At 42.8% G+C, this 25449-nt stretch overlaps 1 protein-coding gene across 6 annotated transcripts in view; it reads left to right on the forward strand.

The window, feature by feature from the left end:
• KDM4C (lysine demethylase 4C) overlaps positions 1-24520 on the forward strand; it is a 419898-nt gene extending 395378 nt beyond the window's left edge. For 3 of the 6 annotated variants that reach the window (XM_030919239.1, XM_030919243.1, XM_030919242.1), the window contains 3 exons: positions 13728-13847; positions 18661-18753; positions 23426-24520. In XM_030919239.1, the coding sequence (XP_030775099.1) occupies positions 13728-13847; positions 18661-18753; positions 23426-23602 (390 nt within the window). In that variant the 3' untranslated portion in view covers positions 23603-24520. The remainder of the gene's footprint in view (positions 1-13727; positions 13848-18660; positions 18754-23425) is intronic. The other 3 variants (XM_030919241.1, XM_030919240.1, XM_010357540.2) reach the window with 2 other exon arrangements.
• The last annotated feature ends 929 nt before the right edge of the window (positions 24521-25449 follow it).

Here is a 25449-nt window from a genome sequence, read left to right on the forward strand (position 1 = left end):
TGGAATGCTGCAGATGACAGGAGCTCACTCTCAATTTCGGCTCCAGTTGTTACGAAGCAAGAGCTTCTTTTTTTTTTTTTTTTTTTTTTTGAGACGGAGTCTTGCTCTGTCGCCCGGGCTGGAGTGCAGTGGCCGGATCTCAGCTCACTGCAAGCTCCGCCTCCCGGGTTTATGCCATTCTCCTGCCTCAGCTTCCAGAGTAGCTGGGACTACAGGCGCCCACCACCTCGCCCGGCTAGTTGTTTTTTTTTTTTTGTATTTTTAGTAGAGACGGGGTTTCACCGTGTTAGCCAGGATGGTCTCGATCTCCTGACCTCGTGATCCGCCGGTCTCGGACTCCCAAAGTGCTGGGATTACAGGCTTGAGCCACCGCGCCCGGCCGCAAGAGCTTCTTTCTGTGAAGTCTAACTGCTGCCTCTTCGGAACATCCAAGAGTCTTCCTAGTTCTTGATCTCTAGAGCAAAACTGAATCAACACACTCTCTCTTTCACTTAAGTTTCTTAACATGTTTGTAGAGAGGTCTCAAGTGCCTGCTAAGTCTTCTCAAATCCAAACAAAACAGTCCTCATTTCTCAGTCCTGAGGCAGGAACAAATGATTTGATGACCAAAAAGTGGTTTCTGAATGCTCTTCCTCCAGGACGCTCTGAGGATGAAATTTTCTTGGACAATGTCCCACTCAAGATGTTGCTCTCAGATGTGGGAACACAGTGCCCCAAACACAATCTGGCTAGTGCAAGCATGACAGCTCTTTGTTCCTTTGATCTGGACGTTGAACACTTACCAATGCAGCCAGGAGGAAGGTTAAATGAACTATTTATGCAGCTATTAAAATCATGTTTTCAAAGGATATTTAATGATGCAATATAATAAATGGAAAAATCAGGCTCAAAATTGTATATACAGTAAGATCCCAATTATGTATAAAAATATAAATATGCAAGGGAAAAATCCTGAAAGGAAATACATCAAAATGTTACTGATTATCTTTGGAGAGTATAATCATAGGTGATTACGATTTTCAACTTTATCACCTTCTTATAGTTTCCATATGAATGCGTTTTATTTTTATAATCAGAAAAAGTTTTTTTAAAACAGATCTTAACCCTTCTGAGAACTGCTTATACCCTTACTCTTTTCCCCTAATTTTCTTTATCTAGATCTTTTCGCATTGCTTTTGTCAAAATTTCATTTTCGATCTCTAGCTCTTGTGGCATCTTGAAGCTCTCTAGAATATAGGAACCATATAGTTACTAATAATCTGTTAAATACTTCTACTTTACACTGTTATTCCTTATGTAGGAGTTCTTATACTTTATTTTTTTTTAAGTTAATGCCTGCATTTTCCCATGAAGCAAAGTTTTCATGAAGTAAAAAACTACATCTGTTTAACTCACGACTCATTCCTTTGTTCCCTAAAACAGAAGAGATGCTTGAAAATTCCCAGGTGAGTAAGTGACAGCCCCACCCATCTACTTATTAGCCCTGTGGCCTCAGGCAAGTCGCTCTTCTCTACCAATGCTGGGGGATGTTGACACTTGTCTGCCTACCCTACCAGACTGTTTTAGATTCCAATTAGGATAACACTTGTGATTGTCCTCTGTAGTTCTGTGTTCTGTTGCAGCCTCCTTTCTCTCATAGTCTGGGTTCTTGGCTTCTCAGTGTTTTCTTCACTATTTTTAATCCCAAAGGTGGCCTCCCAAGGGTTTTTGTCTCCTTGCTGTCCTCTAGATATATTCCTGTTGATGGGAATTAAATCCAAATGTTCACTCAGTGTTCACTAGCTGCCAGGAATTGGGTTTTGCTTTTCTGTTCTCTTCTCTCATTCTCCCTGCAAGGTTGCATTAATATCTCCATTTTATTACTGAGAAAACCAGGACATAAGGTTTATTAATGAGAAAACCAGGACATAAGGTGGTTGAGTAGCTTATGCACAGTAATGGGTTTTCTTTGTGAGCAGCCTGGCCTCAGATCTTGGAAGCAGTACATGCATCACTTCAGTGTGAAGCATCCTGGGTAGGTCAAGCCATGCTCCCAGAAGTCGAACGGACACTGCAGAGCAGAGTCAGAGCCTTGGAAAACTGGACATATAAACGCAGGGCAGCCTTCTCTCCCCTGCTTGCCTATCCTTAGCTTTCCTTTCATCTTTCTTTTTTTAGCTTTTGGAATTGACATGTATTTTTAGAAACCACTACAGAGAAATTCATCCCAAGCCTGTCTTTCTCCATTTTGCAACATAAATTTTTATTGACATAGTAAAATATTTTATTCCCCTCATACATTTTAGTCCCTGCCAACAACAATAAAAAAGGGGAGAAAATCTTTCCTATATAGATGGAGCTTTTTTCCCTGTGTTTGGGGGTGAGAAGTTGCAGTCCTGGGATGTTCTACAAGAGGACGCAGTGAGCCTTGGGGCAGTCATCAGGGCCGATGTTGGCTCTCTCACCCAGGTAGGAAGAGCCACATGTGTGGCAGGCAGACCCAGGTGCTCCTTGCTTTGCTAATTAGCTGTGCAACCAGGCAAGGGAGTTAACACCAGTTAACTTATCTGTAAATTGGAGATAATAATGTCACAGGAGCATTAGGGTGTTGCTTTGCCAGCCGGAAACCTCTGTGGCTGGTGGCCCCTCTGCTTGAGTTTTGCTCATGCCCGCTAGGCTTATTCCGTCCAGTCAGCCCAGCAGGCTACGCTTGGCTCATGCTGCCGGCCCGGATCCCACACCTGCCACGGGCAAGCCAGGCTTGGAGCGACGAGGTTGTGTGTGAGCAAGTGAGCATGGGGCCTGGCCACTGCACTACAGCAAGGCATGCCAGCTGTTTTGGGGTAGGTGAGCAGCTCCAGGTGCCGGCTCCATGCGAGGCTGTGGCTGGACCAGATGTACCACAAGCAGCTTCTGCTGTAGTTATCAGTGTCTGCACAAGGGGAACACGATGGCAGAAAAGCTTTAAATGCATAAATTCCTTATTTAAGTAGTTTTTATATTTGGACCTTTCAGGAGTTGAACTTCGAAGATTTTCTATTTGGGCTCCTGGGATGGTGGGGCACAGCCCTGAGACCATGAGGGGGATCCTTCCAGAACACTCTTGAGAGGGAGAGGAAGGGGTCAGGGCTACAACTGTCTCCTGTTTGGCCACACCACTCAGCGTAGTCAGTGGGATAGGCTGATCAGCTCTGTGAGCCCAGACGAAATCAGGTTGACAATGCCAGAGCCCCAACAGTGGTCCCCACAGGGTGCCGCAGGAGCCGCCCGCTGGCTTCTCCCTTTGACATCTGTCTTTAAGGCCTACATTATTGCTCTCACCACAACTTGTCCTGAGAGAGGTGTCTGTAATTAGCTCAGTTTGTGCAGGTGGCTTAACGTGGAGGAAGCAGCATGAGGAACTTTGGTTAATCTTAAGAAGAAAGTCCTGACCACAGTTGATGTCCTGGGAGGGCGGGTCACAGACACAGAGTTCCCGCCTCTTTGCCTAACTACCTACAGTCACACACAGTGCCTTGTATTGCAGATACTCATGTGTGTATTTGAGTCCCCAGCTGGATCTGAATCCTTTGAGAGAAATGTCTCTGAGAGGGCTGGGTCTTTTTTGTCTCTGTTTTCTCAGTGCTGAGCTCAGTCCCTGGCCCAGAGGACGCACTCCAAGGGAAGGAGAAGGCAGGAATGCAGAGAACCCCTTATTAGTGGGTTAAAACTGCTGCTCTTGTGCCCACATTGCCTTCCTGGTCCCTCCCCTGCAGGCCTTTTGGGTGTGGTCAACCCCCCAGCGTCACCCCTGTTTCTAGTTATTGGCTTTTGTTATGCTTCCTCACTTCAAAGGAACCAGAAAAGTAATTTCCAAAACAGCTGCCTAACTTTGTACTTTCTAGGCCTTTTAAAGTTTTTGCATGCCAGAATCTCACCTATTTCTAATATTACAAAGATGTGACTGCTTTGGAAAATATACCTCTGAGGCTTAATGCTGTAATAACTTCCAGAATAACAAAACAATTTCCATCTCTGGGATCTCACTACCTTAACCAACCGTTGTGTCCACTTTGGGCTCATCACTGGAGGGAAGTGCATACTAACAAAGCAGTGGGCCAGGCACTGTGGCTCACACCTGTGATCCCAACATTTTGGGAGGCTGAAGCAGGAGGACCTTTTGAGGGCAGGAGTTCAAGACCAGCCTTGCCAACATTGTGAGACCTTGTCTCTACAAAAGGCAACAACAACAAAAAACTAGTTGGCTTTCAGGAATTCACCAAATAAGTGTTAGTACTGTTATTTCTGTGAAAATAACAGACCTATCTTTTAGAAGATAGGTAAAAGTTGTGTGTGAGGACATTGGCCAAGTGTGGCTGGTGGAAAAAAAAAGTTGGCTGCTTGAGGAAGCAAGATGGGCTTCATTTCAGCTTAAGGGACAACCACAGCATCTTGCAGTTCAGAAAGGGTGTGTGTGTATCCTTTAAGAAACAAACAAGGCCAGGCGTGGTGGCTCACACCTGTAATCCCAGCACTTTGGGAGGCTGAGGCTGGGCAACATAGCAAAATCTCATCTCTACTTAAAAAAAAAAAAAATTAGCCAAGCCTGGTGGCACCCACCTGTATTCTCAGCTATTTGGGAGGCTAAGGTGGGAGAATCACCTGAGCCCGGAAAGCCAAGGCTGTAGTGAGCTGTGATAATGCCACTGCAATCACTCCAGCCTGGGCAACAGGAGTGAGACCCTGTCTCAAAACTACTAAAAAGAGAAAGTGGACAGTAGACTTGGAGTTTCCCTGAATGATTAGTGTCAGTATAGAAGCAGCTTGACTTGAATCGATTAACCTAGAGCCTGAAATTACAGGAGTGTAGAACCAGCACAGAACACACTTAGATACAGATACCTCAGGGTGGAAGCATTCCAGATTTTCTTCTAAGCATGCTAGAAAGCTCTCACTCTGAAAAAGATGCAGTCAGAAAAAGGGGCATAGAATTGGTTCTTTCATTATACACAGAATGTATAGTTTAGGCTGCGAGATAACCTCCCAGAATAGCAGTTCCCACCCTGCTGAGCATGAGATTGCCTGGAAGGGCATTTGGCTTGGACCAGCTGAATCAGAAATTTCTCTGGTGGTTAACATTAGATTTATTTACTGCACTAGAGAAATGAGTCGATGTTGAATTTTTCAAAGCTGATGAAACTAAGTTTATAAATAGTTTATATGCCTTTTTACTAAGTAACTCTTGTTCTAGGAGTCTAAGAATAGAGTTAGTAATTCAGACAAAGATTTATGAAAAATATACAATAGCATTGTATATGATAGGGGAAAATTGCAATGATCTAAATATTTAATTGAAGAGTGGCTAAATTAATTGTGGTACATCTATACTGTTGCATATATTTGGCAAGTAAAATGGACTTTTAAAAAGATAATTAATAGCTAAGAAAATGCTTGTGATGTAATCGTAGGTGGCAAATATCAAGGTATATTATAGATGTCCACAAAAGAAATATTGTAGGATTTTGCTTAGATGAGGTACCCAGAATAGTCAAATTCTCAGAGACAGAAAGTAGAATAATGGTTGCCAGGGGCTGATGGCAGAGATAATGGGGAGTTAGTGTTTAATGACTGCAGAGTTTCTATTTGGAAAGATAAAAAGTTCTGAAGAGGGAGAGTGGTGATGATTTCACAACACTATGAACTTAATGCCATTGAAATGTACAATTGAATGTGGTTAAAATGGTAAATTTAATGTTATGGATATTTTGCCCCAATAAAAAAGAAAAGGCCTCCACCCCAAAATGCTGTGGAAGGAAGCGAAGGAACATGGCACGAATTGCAGTTCCGAGCTCATGACAGATGGCTTTAGAGACAGATCAGCTGTGCTCTAACATGAAAGAAAATAAAGGCTGGACCTCTGCAGGGGAAAGATTGTGCATGTATAGGATGTCCTAATTCTTAAAGAAAAGAGCACAGAGAAAAATTCTTTTAATTATTTTTAAAAATTAGAAGTATAGGAAAAAAAAACTCCAAATATGGTGACAGTGATCACTTGTGATAGACATACGAGGTTTAAAATTTTTTTTATATCTTTAAGAGATTTTACAGTTTCTCCCTACTGAATATATAGAAGCTCAGAATTATTCATAAAAATACTTCTTGTTTGTTTTATAGAGATGGAGTCGCGCTATGTTGCCCAGGCTGGTCTTGAATTCCTGAGCTCAAGTAATCCTTCCGCCTTGGCCTCCCAAAGTGCTGGGATTACAGGCGTGAGCCACCATGCTGGGCCTTAAAAATAATTTTTAAGTGTTTTCATTCTTTGCTAATCTCTACATGAAGGGTGCTTATGACATGTTTAACAAGCAGTCCAAAGTGGTGTATCCCCATCAGAGTAGCCCCCGTGAGAGGCCATTGCTAAGAGCTGGGCATTCCTCAAGTGCTTGGTGACTTTATCGTCTGGAATACATTCTTGTGGATATCCTCAGAGAGGGCACATCCTTATACTGGGGGATATTGAAAACTTGGAGACTGCTGCCAGTCGTCTAGGACCAATCCTTGTGAACAGGTAGGTGCTTCCATCAATATGCCCCCTTCTTTTTGAGGAGGATGGTTTTGCAGCTGGGCCTTTGCATGGTGTGGGAAGTCCTCCAGTTTTATATTCCTTTGTTAAGTGAGAGGTTTCTTTCCACTTTGTGAGAGGCGGGATCTGCCATCATGCAAACTAGCAGTTACTTATCAGGATCGTTAATGGCAACCAACAGAAACTGACCTTGATTTAGGCTGTACAGAAATGTAGTGAAAGGTTATTGGGGAACTTCCAGAATCTCCAGGAATGCAGAAAACAAAGGTCAGAAAACAGGCAAGAACAAAAAGGAGGCTGTTTAGCTGCAGCTGTGGGCAAGACCAGGCCACAGATGCCATCCAGGAAGGACACACTGCCTCCCCGTATGTGGTGAGACTGGACCTAGCCTCTGCCATAGGCCTGCGAGTGCTGCTGCTGCTGCTGTCACTGCTGTCTGAGGAAATTCTCCCTTCTACTTGTATTCCTGCATCTCTGATCACAGGTTCTAAATCCTGGACTGGTGTAGCCCACTGGCCAGGCCTCTGTAGCTGTCTTTGCTGTGAGAGAAGCTGGGGAAGGAAGTGTCTGGCAGTGTTCAGCGACTATGATATCAGGCCAGCTCAGTCCCCATTAGACTGTGGGGAGAAGGGGGTTCCAAAGCTGGGCAGCCGAACAGATGACAGATAGCCACTACGATTCATACATGGCTGTCAGTCAGTCTTGTTAATCCTTGCCAGGGTCCAGTAACGAGCTGGTGATTATCTCTGGAAATGCTAGCGGCATTTTGCCCCAGGTCACCTAAGCATTCTCCCCAAGGGGGACTGCCAGAGGAGCCAAACTCTATGCCAATTAACTACTGGGAGCACCTGTGCCACATCTTCATCTGATGCAACTCTGCTCACAGATGGGGCTACCTGCTGTGTGGTTTATACACGTAAGGAGTAGTAATGGGGTTGAGGATAGGGCTAAGACAACATTTGAGGACAGCAGCTTCTAGGAGTCCCTTTAGAAGGGTCTCATAAGAGTTCCAAGAACTCGGTGACTTCAGAATTCAGGTAATCAGACTGGCAGATGAATTTTTCCTTTTAGTTGGTGGAGCAAGTATAGATCCTTGAAGTAACTGATCATAGCCAAAAGGCCACTCTTCACCGTGATTATGATTTCTGTCTTTAATTTTCACATCATCTATTTAGTACTGTAGCTACGGGCTTACTGACAGCTCCAGACACCAGTGTCCTTGAGAACAAGGCTCTGGTAGATTGCAGGCAAGTTTACACATCCCTGGAGGCAGTACAGCAAATGGTAAACAGCTATTTATGTTAGGTGAAGACGAACTGCTTCAAAGAGTCTAGACAGCAACTGAGAAAAATGCATTTATCAAGGTTTTAATGCATATAATTTTCTAGCAAAGGTGTTTACTTACTCCAATAACATACAAAGTAAACTGCATTAGGAAAAGCCTCTTTAGCATTTTACATCCTTTTCTATAATCGACCTTAAATTCTAGATTGCTTAAAAGAAGTCGCGGCCGGGCGCGGTGGCTCAAGCCTGTAATCCCAGCACTTTGGGAGGCCGAGACGGGCGGATCACAAGGTCAGGAGATCAAGACCATCCTGGCTAACACGGTGAAACCCTGTCTCTACTAAAAACTACAAAAAACTAGCCGGGAGAGGTGGCAGGCGCCTGTAGTCCCAGCTACTCGGGAGGCTGAGGCAGGAGAATGGCGTGAGCCCGGGAAGCGGAGCTTGCAGTGAGCTGAGATCCAGCCACTGCACTCCAGCCTGGGCGACAGAGCGAGACTCCGTCACCAAAAAAAAAAGAAGTCGCCTAAGTCAGAGAGAGTTTTGGGGATACTTGGAATTCTCATTTTTAATGTGTGCTCCAGGGTTGGGAACACACTTTGAGAAGCTGTGCTCTAGTGCCTGGTTCCTGGTGCTGAACCCAAGCATATGTGAACCAGCTGGAGACCTGTAAGAGGGAGGGCAGACCACTCAAGCTGTTGCATTCCACAAACTACATCCCTTCATTTTTAGACCTTTTGATATACTTAATTTTTTTCAGACCTTTTATTTATTTTATTTTTTTCAAATTATACTTTATGTTCTAGGGTACATGTGCACAACGTGCAGGTTTGTTATATAGGTATACATGTGCCATGTTGGTTTGCTGCACCCATCAACTCATCATTTACATGAGGTATTTCTCCTAATGCTATCCCTCCCCCAGCCCCCCACCCCTCAACAGGCCCCGGTGTATGATGGTCCCTGCTGTGTGTCCATGTGTTCTTATTGTTCATTTCCCACCTATGAGTGAGAACATGCGGTGTTTGGTTTTCTGTCCTTGTGATAGTTTGCTCAGAATGATGGTTTCCAGCTTCATCCAAGTCCCAGCAAATGACATTAACTCATCCTTTTTAATGACTGCATAGTATTCCATGGTGTGTCTGTGCCACATTTTCTTAATCCAGTCTATCATTGATGGACATTTGGGTTGGTTCCAAGCCTTTGCTGTTGTGAATACTGCGGCAGATCTCAGCTGCAGATCTGTTGGAGTTTGCTGTAGGTCCACTCCAGACCCTGTTTGCCTGGGTATCACCAGCGGAGGCAGAACAGCAAATATTGCTGCCTGATCCTTCCTCTGGAAGCTTTGTCCCTAATGGGGAGCTGCCTATATGAGGTGTCTGTCTACCCCTACTGGGAGTTGTCTCCCAATTAGGCTACACGGGGGTCAGGGACCACTTGAGGAGGCAGTCTGCCCTTCCTCAGAGCTCATACGCCATGCTGGGAGAACCACTTCTCTCTTCAGAGCTGTCAGACAGGGAAGTTTAAGTCTGCAGAAGTTGTCTGCTGCCTTTTGTTCAGCTATGCTCTGCCCACAGAGGTGGAGTCTAGAGGCAGTGGACCTTTTTGAGCTGCGGTGGGCTCCGCCCAGTTCAAGCTTCCCAGCTGCTTTGTTTACCTACTCAAGCCTCAGCAATAGCAGACGCCTCTCCCCCACCCAGGCTGCCAACTCACACTTTGGTCTCAGACTGCTGCGTTAGCAGTGAGCAAGGCTCTGTGGGCATGGGACTCACCGAGCCAGGCACGGGAGAGAAACTCCGTATCTGCTGGTTGCTAAGACCTTGAGAAAAGTGCGGTATTTGGGCAGGAGTGTCCTGTTTTTCCAAGAACAGTCTGTCACGGCTTCCCTTGGCTAGGAATTGGAAATCTTCCGACCCCTTGTACTTCCTGGGTGAGGCGACGCCCCACCCTGCTTCAGCTCGCCCTCCATGGGCTGCACCCACTGTCTAACCAGTCCCAGTGAGATGAACCAGGTATCTCAGTTGCAAAGATCACCCGTCTTATGCGTCAATCACACTGGGAGCTATAGACCGGAGCTGTTCCTATTTGGCCATCTTCCAGACCTTTTATTTTTAAAAGAAACTTTTTTACCCCAAATGAAATCTTACTCAGAAACCTAGTTTGTAAATAAAATCAAAGTTCTACTCTGAAGCCCTCATAGATCTCCCCCCTTGCAAGGACCCTGGAGACTCCCACCCCACAAAACTGTGGAGTTTAGTGTGACAGGCCTCATGTGTGGGTGCAATGCCCTCTGTCTGTCTCTGGCTTGGGCCGGTGGGCTTTATTGGCTCCTAGTGGCTCACACACAGTAGGTGGTCAGTAAATCGGTTTTGAATTAGTGATTGAAACAATTTTGGGGACACCCACCAGCTTCTACTTTGGAGAGAATCAGAGAAGCCTAAATATCAAACCTTTCAACTTCTTTTCATCAGCCCACATGCTTCTAGTTTCATTCTTGTTTAAATTTATTTCCCACGTAGTCATAGGAAGTTGCTGGCAAACTCAAAATGTGAAACAGCTGATGAATTGACACTATTTCTTTATGATGAAAGTAGATGTTACAGAAATAAGCGCTTTTATGTTTTACTCCAAGCTACCTTAACTTCTTTTGGAAAATAGCTAGGGAGTAAATAATGAATTTTACATACTAAATAAAGTTATATGCTCATCAAAATATATATCCTTCCAGCTGAATGACCTGGTGAAGGGTGAGAAAGGAGCTGTTATGGATGAGAATCGTGCCCCCTGGTTTTGGAGGTGGGGGAAGCACAGAATAAGTTAACTTGTTACAAAGTTGGTTTGTTATTTTTCTTCTATAAATAAAGAAAAAGAGTTTTGAAAGCAAGAAGATTGAGAAAGCAAACTGAAGTGTCGTCTTGAGTTTGGCATGAAAGATTATGAATTTAATCTTTGTGGCTGATACCGAGCAACATTAGGAGGAGGCTGAGCAGTAAGGAGTTAGTTGAGGTCAGGCACTTCCAGTGCTAAATTAAGATTTCCTGTGAGTAAAAGGTTAGTTTACAATTAGTAATAAAAGATACCAAAGTATCCCAGGCATTGTTTCCAAAAGCCTTTTTGAAAAAGAATTGTCACTTAGTAAAGTTCATCCATTCAGTTTGTTAATGAAACTATGTTTTTAAGATTAAACTGCTCGAATGCAGTTTATGCTTGTCTAGTCCGCGTTTCTATGTCCCTCACCTCTCCTTGGTGATATGGTACCTAAAATTGCAGGTCGGGATTTATTTTGAGGGATTTTGTTTTAAAGGTGAATAAAGTTCTGCTGAAGGGCAAATCCGTAAAATTAAGGACCTAAATGATAAGGAAAGCGAGGCCGTAACTCTCCTGCTTGAAAGTTGTTTGTGTGGGTAAGAAAGTGCAGGGTACAGCCTCTGGAATTTCCTGAGGCTTTGACTTGCCTCTGTGGGGATTCGAGAAGTACCCAATAAATAGCATGTCTCACCCTGCCTGAGGAAAAGCGAGACAGAGGAGTCAGGATTTGGAGGTATAACGTATTACCTTTATGAGTAATAAAGCAGATATTGAGGAGTGCGGCTTATATCTGTGGGCAAACAGGTTTCAAATATGGACCCTGGAATTAGACAGGCTTACCTAGTGATGGGCAGTACAGGAAAGTGCAGGCTCCTCTCTGTGGAAGGAGCAGAGCAGAGTGCAGGTTCTCTGTCTGCATGATGGCTCCAGAGAAAAAGGGAAGGTGCTGATCTAGAGGTCACCAAACTTTCTTGGCTCACAGCACCCTTCGTACCTCAGCATGCTTTTTATAGTGCCTCTCAGTCAAAAGAAATGCCTAACAGTTCTATGTGTTAAGTAAATTAGGTCCAAATAACTCACCAGTATTAGTAAGCTGGGTGCCTCACAAGTGTCACCGTGCTTCCCTTGAATGTATTCTACAGGGTCCCCATGAGTTTGCTGTGGCACTCCAGGGTACCATGACACATAGTTTGGGAAATACAGTCTCCTTCAGAATTCAAAAATAAAAGTAAGTCATAACCAATCCTCTTGTAAAAGGTTAACAGGGGGTGAAGATGAGCCAGATGTATTATCTGAGTGGAGATCCCTCCACATGGGAGAAAGCGTTAGCAGCGGGAAAAGCATATGCCACCTCCTGCCACCATGCTTACCCCAGCACCTGGGCTTCAGCTCAGAGGAATCCAGAGCTGATGCGACTCTCTAACCTCAGAGACTGACACATGTAATCAGTTTGTACTCAGAAGCTATACCTTCCAGTGTTCTTGGTACCACATAAATCTTGGGAAGGGAAATGGAAAGAGAGGTGGTAACCCCGTGGGCATACATTGAATACATCTCTACAGCCTACCCTTTCAATTCCGCATGTCCTGAGGTCAAGTATTATGAAGGCCAACAAAAGACTTACTTTCATTTGACTAAGTTAGATGCATATTGTCAGTTCTGTAGAGCCTCTGAGCAAGCTATTTTTTTCTTTGCTGTAACTCTAATGGAAGCACAGCCTGCAGGTAGAAAAATGAACAGCTGGGCCTTCCGTGTATACTCCTAACCCAGAAATGAAGTGGCCACTCCTTTATAAGGCACAATTTCTATTAGTAATAAGAAATAATACATGGTAGATTTCCAGTCATAAACAACTAAATATTTCCTGTGTATGCCTCTCATTTAAACCACAGAATGTGCCCAGTCTGCATTTATAGCTTGATTGGTCAAGTGTGCATTTCAGTCATTCAGATTGTCCTCGTCAGTAAAATACCAGTATTAGCAAATCATGAATTGCTAACTGTGCAAAAGAAATTAAAAATTACCATAGTCAAGTATTTAATTCCCTTGTATTAAAATTGTATAGCGTCCTACTCAATACATACAAATTTAAAAGTTTGCAAACTAGGTGTGAGCAAATGTTTAAATGTTTTACTATCTTCCCTGTCCCGCTCCCATGCCTTAAAAATAAAATAAAATAAAATAAAATAAAATAAAATAAAATAAAATAAAATAAAAATAAAAGCACCTTTCAGGATTAATCACCCGGGGAGTTTGTTCTGAATTACTGCCTTGGGAGGTGGCAACGTGAAACAGATCTGAAATGAAAAGATTCTGGTTATGGGTGCCACCATGGTTACCTGCAGAAAAAGGTGGGCTAGTCAATTAACAGGAGATGCTGGCAGAAGCCATTTATGTAGGGAGGTCCAGGGGGTCTTTAGAAGGGGTGTGCTAAACAGGACACACCCACCCAGCTCCACCCGCCATGCTGCAGGTGCTCCTGTTTTCCCTTCCCCACTGCATTGGCAAGTCCTGCCTGCTTCAGTTGCACGCCATTTCTCCCCTGCTCCACTGTCACCTGGGTGTCTTTTATTCTCCCATTCAGCTTCACTTCTTCAGAGATCCTGGCAACTTAAAGGATCCTCGCAGGAGTCTCAGTTTCCTTGTCACTGAAACGGGGATAATTAACAATCTCTTTCTATGTCATGGGTTGATTATAAGATCACATGAGATGTATGCTGAAGTATTTTGTTAACTGCAAAATGCTATATAAATGTCAGGTGTTATAAATCATTAGCTGGTCTATTCCTCAGCTAAAGCGGTTTCTATGCATATTTTAGTTACCCCCTGAACAATTCTTTTTCAAATAGCAAATGTAAATGCTGCTGTTTTTTTCTGCTTGGATTATGGTGGCTCCTTTGCAACTTTATGATATAGGCTGAATCTTTAAATACTCCTTTGGCTCACATCTGTTCCCCTGAACACCCATGCGAGATCATAATCCATAAAACACAAAGGCAATAACTCCTTTTAATTGCCAGGAGTTCATCATTTGCTAAGTTCTAAATGCAGTAACTTAGGCACTCCTCTTGAAAAGCCTGTCTCTGTTTATTCTGCAGAGCCGAGACTGTCTGAAGCTGGGCCCACCGGCTGAGGGAGAAGTCGTCCAAGTCAAGTGGCCCGATGGCAAACTCTATGGAGCAAAATATTTTGGATCAAATATTGCCCACATGTACCAGGTGGGTTCTTCCTTCTCTGTGATGCTTGCTGAGATTGACATGATAAGTCAGAAGGAGATAGTATCTCAGGTGTGCTGCTGATCAATAAGCCACATCAATTTGGGGCACCTCTTATTTTATGCAGGAGGCAAAGATTCAATGTGTAATGACCCAGATCGAAACCCTGGAATTTTATTACCAAGTTGGACACTGGGAAACTCTTAACAACATTTGATGAATGATTTAATTGTAAGGAATATGGTTCTGCCAGAAAGATAAGTGACTAGAAGACAGGCTGCCTTCCACTGTTTCTGTTGTATGGGGAGAGACTAGTTGGCCAATTCATCTCACCTTCAGCCAAGACAGTGATGGCCACTCTTCAACCAGCGGCCCCTGAATTGGCTCTTGCTGAGAGACATGCTCTCCCCACTCCACCCCCTATCTCTGCAAAGCTAGACAACAGTGCATTGACATAGATGTGGCCAGTTAATGTCACAAGGAGCTGATGGTTATCATCCACCCAAGCTTAAAGGAATGCTTGTTTAAATGAAAAGTACGGCTATCAGTTGGACATTCTGTTCACTAGGGAACCCTACATAGTATTAAAGAGTATATATACAATTTAAAAATGAATTACTTTTATTTCACCCAGAAATGAGAATGAGTTAAGCTTTATTTTTTTATTTTTATTTTTTTTTTTGAGACGGAGTCTTGCTCTGTCACCCAGGCTGGAGTACAGTGGCCGGATCTCAGCTCACTGCAAGCTCCTCCTCTCGGGTTCATGCCATTCTCCTGCCTCAGCCTCCTGAGTAGCTGGGACTACAGGCGCCCGCCACCTCGCCCGGCTAGTTTTTTGTATTTTTTAGTAGAGACGGGGTTTCACCGTATTAGCCAGGATGGTCTCGATCTCCTGACCTCGTGATCCGCCCGTCTCGGCCTCCCAAAGTGCTGGGATTACAGGCTTGAGCCACCGCGCCTGGCCATGAGTTAAACTTTAATAAGGGAAACAACGTGGGTAGCACATGTACATTTATATTCCTTCAGAAAGGTTTTAAAAGGGGACATTTAGAGCCAATACATTGTAGACTTTTCAGTAACACTGTGTCAGAAATCAAGATTCTTAGGCTAAAGTGTAGAGTGAAAACAGGAAGATTGAAGTAAAAGGAGAAAAAGCAAGAAGGTTCAGGCCTGTTGAGAAACAGCTTGAGAATGATAAGACTGTCAGTTTCAACAGAGAAATTGTTCAAAGACTGATAAGGAGCAAGAGCTTAAATGGAAGAGTGCATTATAAGACACTGCGTCAGGAACTGGAGCACAGTGCAATTAAAGGTGTTCAAAGAAGTTTGAAAAACTTAGGAGAGAGTGTTTTTCATGGTCTAGAAAAACCCAAGGGGAATGGATAGGGGAGGATGTATGCACATACATTGTGTGTGTGTGTGTCTGTGTGTCTGTGTAAAGGCCATTTCCCCCTTTGCATATGGTATTTGCATATGGTCTCAAGACACAAATTCAAGTTATTTATAATAGTAAAGGTACTGGAGCATCTTTGCATTAGAATGACCAGAATTAGGCAAAAATCGCAAGACAGGCTAATAATACTGGAGGATCCAGAAAAAGAAGCATTACTACATAATGCACAATAAAATAATTACATTTAATTAAATAATAAGTGCAAAAGTAAAGCTTCTTACATGTAGCAAAGCCATTTGCTACATGAAAAGTATCACATAATGAGAATATGTTGAAATTCAGGCTAATTAGTAATCAGTGTGTTAACTTCAGTTGAATTTATATGGTCTATCAATATAAAACTGTAAGCATATTTATAGACTCAATGAAAAAGTTAAGACTAATATTAAAATTGTCTCTCAAGCACAAGTAGTTTAAAATTCCTCATTAAGCCAAGTGGCCTTTTGAGATCATTTTGTGTTTTGTGTCTAATTATTAAACTTCACCATCAAATAAAGACAGTTTTAAAAATAGATATGACAGATAAATAAATACCTGCTGCACAGTGCTTAATATACTAGGCATTAGGCATATGCATTTTTTGACCCTCAGAGTAGTCCTACAAAATAGATGTTATTGACTCCTGTCTTACAAATGAGGGAAGAAAGGCTGTGAACCAAATTTTAATGATTTAAGAATAATTTTTTAATAATTTGTCTGAGAGCACACAGCTGGTAAAGAGAGGGCCAAAATTCTCTCTCAGCTCCGCCCTAACTAGGGTGGACAACCATCCCTGCTTGCCTGGGACCATCCCTGATTTTAGTACTGAAAATAACTACATCCCAAGGGACCCCTGAGTCCCAGGTGAACTAGGATAGTTGGTTACCCTAGTCCTAGCACAGCATACTCCCTTCTAGATTTGTAATTGTTTTTTGTCTTTTAGATGTTTTAAGTGGTCTAAAACAAATGAAAGTAGGCACAGGTCGTTCTAGCTATGCTATCAAATTGTGTAAATCAGATGACACTATGGCCTAGTTAAATGTTAAAGAAATGATTCTGCTCAAACAAGGCCAGGAAGAAAACCCTTCCCATTGTCAGCCCTCCCAGAAGTGGCAGCAAGAGTTCTCATGTGACTGGCACCTAATTCCACTGTATTGTTTAGCTTATTCAAAATGCTAACAGTTCGTGGATGATAATACATTCAATTATATGTTTGACCTTTATTAAGGTAGTGATGGATGTTCATCAACCAGAATTGGTAACTTTTGCCTGAGAGACATACCTACGTGGGCGTCTCTGCAAACCTAGACCAATGCATTGGCACAGATGTGGCCAGTTAATGTTATCATCCACCCAAGCTTAAGAGAGTGTTTGTTTAATGCAAAGTGCAGCAATATATCAGTTGGACATTCTGTGAATTAAACAATAAGTGTGGCTGGGCACAGTGGCTCATACCTGTAATACCAGCACTTGGGGAGACCAAGGCAGGCAGATCACCTGGGGTCAGGAGTTCAAGACCAGCCTCACCAACGTGGTGAAACCCCGTCTCTACTAAAAAATATATATAAAAATTAGCCAGGCATGGTGGCGGCATGCTTATAATCCCAGCTACTTGGGAGGCTGAGGCAGGAGAATCACTTGAACCCAGGAGGCAGAGGTTGCAGTGAGCCGAGATCATGCCGTTGCACTCCAACCTAGGCAACAAGAGCAAAACTCTGTCTCAAGAAAAAACCAAAAAACAAAAATAAGTGTAAATTTTTTTCAAACTCTAGATTTTTTTTATTAACATGGCACTGCTGTGTGGTTTAACTTACCTCTTGACAAGAAGTACAAGCATATTTTCATTTCTTAAAAGTAAAAAATTCAGACAAACAAAACTTAGGGACTTGAAAAATATCATGTGGTTCAGAATTAGAACATATTAAGTATTCTACCTGATTACATCCCTTTTGTTTCCTGCTAGATCAGTTCATGTTGGATTAAACCTAAACCAATCTAAACCTAGGTGCTCTAGGTTTCTGTTAATTACATTTAATTAAATAATAAGTGCAAAAGTAAAGCTTCTTACATGTAGCACTAACCAAATGTGGTTACTTATCTTTTCTTTGACAAAATCTTTTAAAATGTTAAAAAAAAAATTGGTTATGGAATTATTTGCTTCCATTTGGTTAGTGTGAAAAAAGTTTTAAACATTTTGTTTTAGATAATGACGTATTTTCACACATTGATGAGGTTTACATGTTAGCAAGTTGAGAAACAGATTTTCCTAGCTCCTTTGATGGCATTTGATTGAATTTGACAAGTGAGTTTTGAAAGTTCAAGCTCTGTAAGAATTGGAGAAATTATTTTATCTGGAAGGATTATTATATAAGAGTAAACAGGTCGGGCATGGTGGCTGACACCTGTAATCCCAACACTTTGGGAGGCCAACGTGGGAGAACTGCTTGAGTCTAGTGAGACCTTGTCTCTACTAAAAAAAAAATAAAATAAAATAGCTGAGCATGGTGGCACATGGCCATGGTTCCAGCTTCTCAGGAGGCTGAGGTGGGAGGATTGCTTGAGCCTGGGAGGTTGAGGTTGCAGTGAGCTGAGATCAGGCCACTGCACTGCAGCCTGATCAACAGGGCAAGGCCCTGTCTTAATTAAAAAGAAAAAAAAGGAAATATGTCATATTTCCTTTCACAGAGAGAAACCGTTCTCCTTGTTACGTTGTCAGAGCCTCTTAAAGAAATGGTGTTAACAGACCCAACCCATTTTAATGCTAAATTTCCCACAGTTTCATGTTTTATGATTTCCATTTGATCAGCAGCTACTTTTCTTTGTTTTTGCTTTGCCAGATAAAGTTTTCATATCCCATATTCCAAGACACTCATTTCCAAGAATTTTGGCCTGTTTTAAAATGTATTTTGCATTTAGTTTATTTATTTTTTTGGTTTTGAGACGGAGTCTTACTCTTCGCCAGGCTGGAGTGCAGTGGTGCAATCTCAGCTCACTGCAACCTCTGCCTCCCGGGTTCAGGCAAGTCTCCTGCCTCAGCCTCCCAAGTAGCTGGGACTACAGGCATGCACCACCATGCCTGGCTAAGTTTTGTATTTTTGGTAGAGACAGGGTTTCACCATGTTGCCCAGGATGGTCTCAATCTCCTGACCTTGGAATCTGCCTCCCTCAGCCTTCCAAAGTGCTAGGATTACAGGCGTGAACCACCATGCCCGGCCTGTACTTAGTTTAATAAGGGAAATAACTCTTCTTACTTCCTTTGGTCTTCGGCTGGTTCCCTTGTTTGTTCTGTTTGAGTCCTTTTCATCTTTTTATGTAGTTGATTGGAACCTTTAAAAATGGTCAGTGCTGTTTTTTTAATGTGTATCATATTATCTTATTTCATTAGGTTGAGTTTGAAGATGGATCCCAGATAGCAATGAAGAGAGAGGACATCTACACTTTAGATGAAGAGTTACCCAAGAGAGTGAAAGCTCGATTTGTAAGTACTGGCAGATGCCACTTGGGGACCTGCCAAGTGAATTCCTTGTCCTTACCTCATGTTTCCCAAGCCTGGCAGGAAACATCCGTGGGTTTTTGGATTATTCTAAAGAAAGCCAATGCAACTTTTTCCTTAGTGAAACCTATTGAAGCAAACTTCAAATTCAGACAGAATCAGGGAAACTAATGCATGTGCCTTATTTTTCTAATGAAGTCAAATGATGCTTCTTTGTGTTAACATTTATTGGTGCACAAAAATACTTACTGAATATGTGCTCTGTGCAAAACACCAGGAGCAAACAAAGATACCATCAAGGCATTTGCAATCTTGTTAGTAGAAGCAACATTAAAAGAAAGTATTCAGTAGATCAAAGAGGACGTGGCATAATTGAATGTCTGTCTGTTCTTCTATAGGTTTATCATGGATTGACTAACTTCTGTCTCAGAAAGTCACTGATTCACTGATGTTTGTGTCAGTTCATAATTAAGCTAAACTCTGACTTTCATGATAAAAGGGATAAACAAAGCCTAAATGCTAGTTGTGGGAATACTAAAGTAGTTTTTTAAAAAGGAAATACTAGTTTCATGCCCTCACATACCATTAAAAGATGAACAAACATGGACAGATAATTAAAACTGAAGTTGAAAAACATAATTCACAATAATTTAGGCTTCATATTATTGTATCATAAAATATTTAGTGGACCCTGAAATGAAGTCAGTTTTATTCATTTAGAATTATATCTGTTGCATCTGTGAAATGATAAATCCTAAATAGAGAAATTTGAATGGATGAGGTTTTTCTGACTAAAGTGAAATTTTTTTTCGGAATAAACGACAATTTCAGTTTAGTGTGTGCTTATGATATACTTGTCTGCAGTGAAAGAGACACTATAGATTACATGGTTATTTTGGAAAAACCAAGGATTTTCTTAAATCAGGGATGTCCAATCTTTTTGCATCCCTGGGTCATACTGGAAGAAGAAGAATTGTCTTGGGCCCCACATAAACTACACTAACGATAGCTGGTAAGCTATAAAAAAAAAAAAGGCAAAAAAATCTCATAATGTTTTAAGCAAGTTTACAGATTTGTGTTTGGCCGCATTAAAGCCATCCTGGGCAGCGTGCAGCCTGCGGGCCATGGGTTGGACAAGCTTGCCTTAAACGTTCAGTTGTATATGCAGCTTTTTTCCCATCAGATGGGATACTGACAGCAGAGTAACTGCATCAGGTGGGAACTGACTTTCCTCTCAGCTGCATCCTTCAGAGGAAGGTCCTTCAAAGTGAAATTGTCAAGAGGAGTGGTGATACTGCTACCCACTCAATGAGAAATATGGCTCAGAGGGGACCACACACCTGTAAATAGAGTAACCACTAGATAACAATGGCAAGCAAAGAAAAAGTTAAATATTCCTGTTATAAAAATACCAGCCAAATCTTAGTGAAGACCTAAAAACTTTAGATGACTTGTCACTGTTCTGAGACCTGAAATTTCTTGAAAAACTTTTCCTTTTCAAGATGTTAGAGATAGCTTCCTCTCGTTCTGTATTCCTATCTTCCTTGGACTCCCCTCTTCCCTTACTTACTCCCTGCTCCTCCCACTCCTTTCTTTTCCTTTTTCAGCACCTAGAGATTTAGAGGATGGGAGTAGAGTAGGTAGCCTCTTGAAGTCTCTTAGGTCTTTCATTTTCTAACCCATGTATGACTAAGCATCCTACCAGCTGAGTCTTGTAGATTTCAAATACTATTTCTTAATCACATGAGAAGAAAGCTCGTTGCTTTCATACTGTGATCACAATTTCTTTGTTTCACAGAAGATTCCACTCAGATACCAGGATGCCTTCCCCTGTGGCTGTCTCTGAACACAGGTCCTGGGTTTTCTAAGGTCTATTTCACTGAACAAGCTCACCAACATTCAATTTCTTTTATCCTCAGAGAAAATTTTTAATTAAAAAAAAAAAAAAACAGTGAAAATACATAAATCACATCCATACGCTCTGAATGCAGCCTGCTATTCTGAGCGGCTGAGCCAAGTAGAAAATGTCTTTGGAAACAAAGGCTCACAGTCACTAAGTCCTGTTGGCCACCTTTATGGTCTTGCCATAGCCAGCCTGCTTCTCCTTCAGGTTAGTACATAGCCCTCAGACCCTTGGTTAGTCTGTCCATGATTACTATTTTTTTTCCAGTTGGCAAAACAAATCTAATTGGAAAACTCATTAATGGAAGATATTTTATGGTTAGAAAAGTCTTTTTTGTTTTTTAAGGATGGAGGTTAGCAGCCCTTGTCAGGAGGCCTTGTATTTTAATGACTTCGCCTCATCCAGACACACGCTGACTGGGGGAGAAATTGTTCAAAAGAGCCAGCAGTCCACCTCAGTGATTGTGTGGGGTTCTTTTCTACTCACTTCAGAAACAGCCCCATTACCTTTTATTGTCTCACAGAATAACCATAGCAACGGTGCATAATTAGCTAGAGCTCCTGGTAAATCGGTTTTATTATTGTATTTGAGAGGCCGACTGGTGCTGTTTCTGCACAGTGGCAACACTTTCATAGATGTTTTATTTTCTTCTTTGATAACTTTAGCACTTACAAAAGTGAAAGATTACTCAGAGGAAGTATCTTGCCAAGAATGAATGTAACAAAAGTGTTTTCTCCTAGGGGCAGAGGGAACCCAACCAGCCCATAATGATGTAGTTTTCTTCCCTAGTGAAGCTAGATGGTATCTGGGGGAAGCCGTAGAGGTGGCCTCTTACCCTGAGTAACTGTCCCATGAACTGGCTGGAAACATGAGCACCTTTACACTTCGGTACACTTTTTGTTTTCAGGCTTCCTTGTAGCTGTTTTCTTGTTTTTCTCTTCTTTATCATGGACTGTGTGTTTTCAAGTCCTAAAGCGTCTTTCGCCTCTGCCTCTGCCAGCAGCCAGGGGAAGCAGTCTCAGCACAGTGAAATGTACTGTGTGTTGATATCATCAGAAGTCATCCACCTCAGTGAAAACAGCTGCCAGTGCATTTTAGGAAGCAAGATAGTAGGGAATTGGGAAGCAAAAATAGTGCCTACCATAGACTTTAGGCTTTATCTGATTATCACAGAAAAAGCCGCATGCCCTCACTCAGCAAACACTTACTGAACAGCAGTCGAGTACTAGGCACGTTGTTTGCAGTGGGGAACACATGTAAAATTGGGTACACAGTCCCTAATATCCTCATCTTTATGGGGTTCCCCTGATGGGGAGAAACTTATTTGCCCCTTACCTCTACCACTGCCCTCATCCTACTGAGTGGATGTGTCAGGGCCACAGGAGACCCAAAGAAGGACCCTTAAGCTTGCCGAGGGCAGAGACAGTAGAATAGAATTACTTTCACAAAAATGAAACAGTGTGTCCAAAGACAGAGAAGCATGGGACCCTGAGCCAGGCAAGTATGGCCAGGACCTGCAACTGATGTCGTCTGAGGAGAGCACGGGTCAGGCTTCTGGCCAGGTTATGTAGGTCTAGCCCAGGGAGTGAGGATGTCATCTTGAAGGCAGTTGACTGTTGGGAAATTATAACCAAGGGCATATGATCATGTAGAGTCTTATAGTAAGAGGGTTTTTAGAGAGCTTTCTTCCAGTGGTACTGTGGGAAATAGGTTGGAGGTAAAGCATTTATTGCAGTGGTTTGGAGAGGTGACGGCCTACCCCATAGGGTCAGTAAGGATTAACAAGAAAGGCAGAAGGGCTTCAAGGTACATGCAGGAGGAATCCCGGACACGGTGGGGAAATGTCTACAGGGCCTTTAGGTTTCTGGCCAGTGTAACTGGGTGCATGGGGATGGTGGTGCCTTTTATGGAATGTAGGAAGGACAGCAATGGAGAAGGAAGGTTTCCAGTTCAATTTAGGACAGGTTGATTTGAAGGGCCTCTGAGACAAGGACTTTGTGATGCCTGCTGGGGAAATGCACTTATACAGGCCTGAGCTGGAGCAGGAGATGTGAGCATCTCCTGCAGACACTGAAGCCAGGGGTGTGGGCATAAAGGCCCGGGGAACAGGAGTGGAGAGGAGAAGGCCCAGCGCCAAACATTAGGGCATTGTAGTTGAGCAGACAGTTAAGAAAGGGAACCCTTGAGACATCAAAATGAGCAGCCAGAGAAGGAGAAGCGGGAGAATGGGTTTACAAAATGACAGAGAAGAGAGAGAGCTTTAAGCAGTAATTAGTTGGCAGACTAGTCAAGTCAGTTTAGGGATAGGAAGGTGTCACAGGAATTAGCAACTAGGACTTCATTCAGTAAGAACAGTTTCAGGGAAGGGGTGGGGCAGAGGCCCAAAGCTAAGTAGGAGTAAAGGTAACTTAGAGACGACTGTTGACATTTGTCGAAAACCTCATTAGGCAAGAGCCAGAGGGGAGATGAAAAATGAGGGACGTTTCAAATGAGGCGTTAATCTTGCTTTTGTTTGGGGAAGGTCCCTGGGGGTGGAGGGTGGGGAGATCCTGGAGAAAGTGGGGCTAAATGGAGCCCCCCACTTTGGGTGGGAGAGGTGAGGGAAAGCCCAAAGTCATGCCTGGGGCCATTCTAGCCTGAGCTGGTGCACAGGGCGTCTACACCCTAACCCCAGCTGAACGAGTCAGATCTTTGTCCAGTCTTCTGAAGATCGAATGCCGTGCCCTTTTGCACTATAACACCAGCTGCTTTTAGTCCACAGCCTCTGACATGCGATTTGAAGACACATTTTATGGAGCAGACATTATCCAAGGGGAGAGAAAAAGACAAAGAGTGCTGAGCTCCAGGTTTAAGAACGAATATGTGGCCGACCCTGTGTACCGCACGTTTTTGAAGAGCTCTTTCCAGAAGAAGTGCCAGAAGAGACAGTAGTCGGCATACATCGCTGCAGGCCACAGAGCAGCTTGGGTAGGAAGAGAGAAGATGAAGGGACAACCCTGGGGCTGTGCCATGAGTTTTGCTGGCATAGGTGACTGGGTGTGTCTCTGACAGTGGTAAATCGGGTTTCCCGAGTTTGGTCACCAAAAATACAAAATACAGATTATTAATTGGATGCAGCAATCTGAAATCATCTCTAGTCTTGCTTTCACGTGTGAGCAATTGTCTTCTATGATCCCAAAGAATTTTTCTAAGTGAAAGGAAATACTAGTGAATCACCCACTAGGAAAAGCCACTGCCACAGAGGAGGCGGGTCCCCTTGTGCGGCTTAGGGCCCCCGTCAGGAAACACATGGGGACCTCTCGCTCCAGCTCCAGCAGGTGGCACCTCGGTACCCAGCGGGGAGGGCAATAATTTATATATTTTCCACAGTCAGGGAAGGACTCTCACTTGTTTGTTTCAAATTGCAGTTTTTATAAAACATTTTTAAAACACAAATGGCATGTATGCTAATGAGATTTACCCGTGTGCTATCTGTATTTCCCTTGTACAGAACTTTTACATTTTTGAATATTCCTATTACTTTTGATTGTGTCTGATGGGAACTGAGTTGTTGGCCTTTGTGAAATGAAACTTTGGCTCTTGAGAAAGAATTCTTACGAATTGTATGCGAATTTTATATATTTAAAGAGGGAGATCTGGGGCTGTTATTTTTAAACACTTTTTTTCATAATACATATTCTGAGTAGATATTTATAAAATATATGTTTCTTTCATTATGTGTTTGTAAAATTAGAGTTTAAATAAATATGCTTTGATGCATAGTTTTGAACTAATGTAACATGATTTTTCTTTTTTAAAACAGCCTGAAAATGTACTAGTGTTTAAAAATAAAGATTTCCATTTTCTCCAGTCCTGTCTCTGACTTGCTTATTTGTCTGGGTTTAAACCAATAGAAAAACAAGTTTGTTGGAGAGCTGGCTATCAGGACATACTGCGGCCCAGGTTTTTCAGACCTTCCTTCTGTCGCTGAGTTTTTCCATGGTTGTGGCACATGCATGGTGATATTTTTGGAGACAAAGTCCCCTGCCTGCCCACTTCAGTACCAATGGAAGTGTTTTCTTCAACCCTTCTAGGCCCTGAATAAATCTCAGACCCTTGAGTCTGGATCAGTTTTCGTCTCAGGATTCCTGGTCTGCAGCTGTCATTAGTAGGAATAGAGGTTCTCCAGTCCCTCCTTCATTGTATAAATGAGACCTGTGGGACAGACAGGAAAAGGGATGCAGGCAGTGCCAGGCAGTTTTGGTGACTGCTTCAGTTAACTGAGGCCACCATTTTGCTGCATTACAAACAATTGCAAAATTGCAAAATCTTAATAGCCTGCAGCAGAAAGCATTTATTTCTCTCATCTAGGCAGGGCTTGGCTGGACAGCTGTGCTGATCTTGGCTTGGACTAGCTCACACACCTGCTCCGTGGGTCTCCCATTATTCTAGTGGTCCCAGTGGGCAACCCGGGTATGTTCTTCTCATGTCAATTGCAGAGGCAGAAGAGCAAGCAAGCCTAGCCAAGTAAGCACGTTTCAGTCGTCTCTAGGGCTCTGGTTAACATCCTATGGGCAAAAGCCCAGAACCAGGGACTGGAACAGCATTTCAGAGTTTCGTGGCAAAGGGTATGAGTGTATCCTGGTTCTGGGTGGAGAGTGAAGACCAAAACAGTAAGGAAAGAGCCACAGCTAAAACTAATTCCCTAGACTGCTTCCTGGCTGGACGCTCATATTCCAGAGTGCCTTGTGCTCGGCTCTGAGCTGGGGTAGAGCCCACCAGCCTCACTTTTACAGAGA

This window comes from Rhinopithecus roxellana, chromosome 16 (genome assembly GCF_007565055.1).
Source record: "Rhinopithecus roxellana isolate Shanxi Qingling chromosome 16, ASM756505v1, whole genome shotgun sequence".
NCBI classification, from domain to species: domain Eukaryota; kingdom Metazoa; phylum Chordata; class Mammalia; order Primates; family Cercopithecidae; genus Rhinopithecus; species Rhinopithecus roxellana.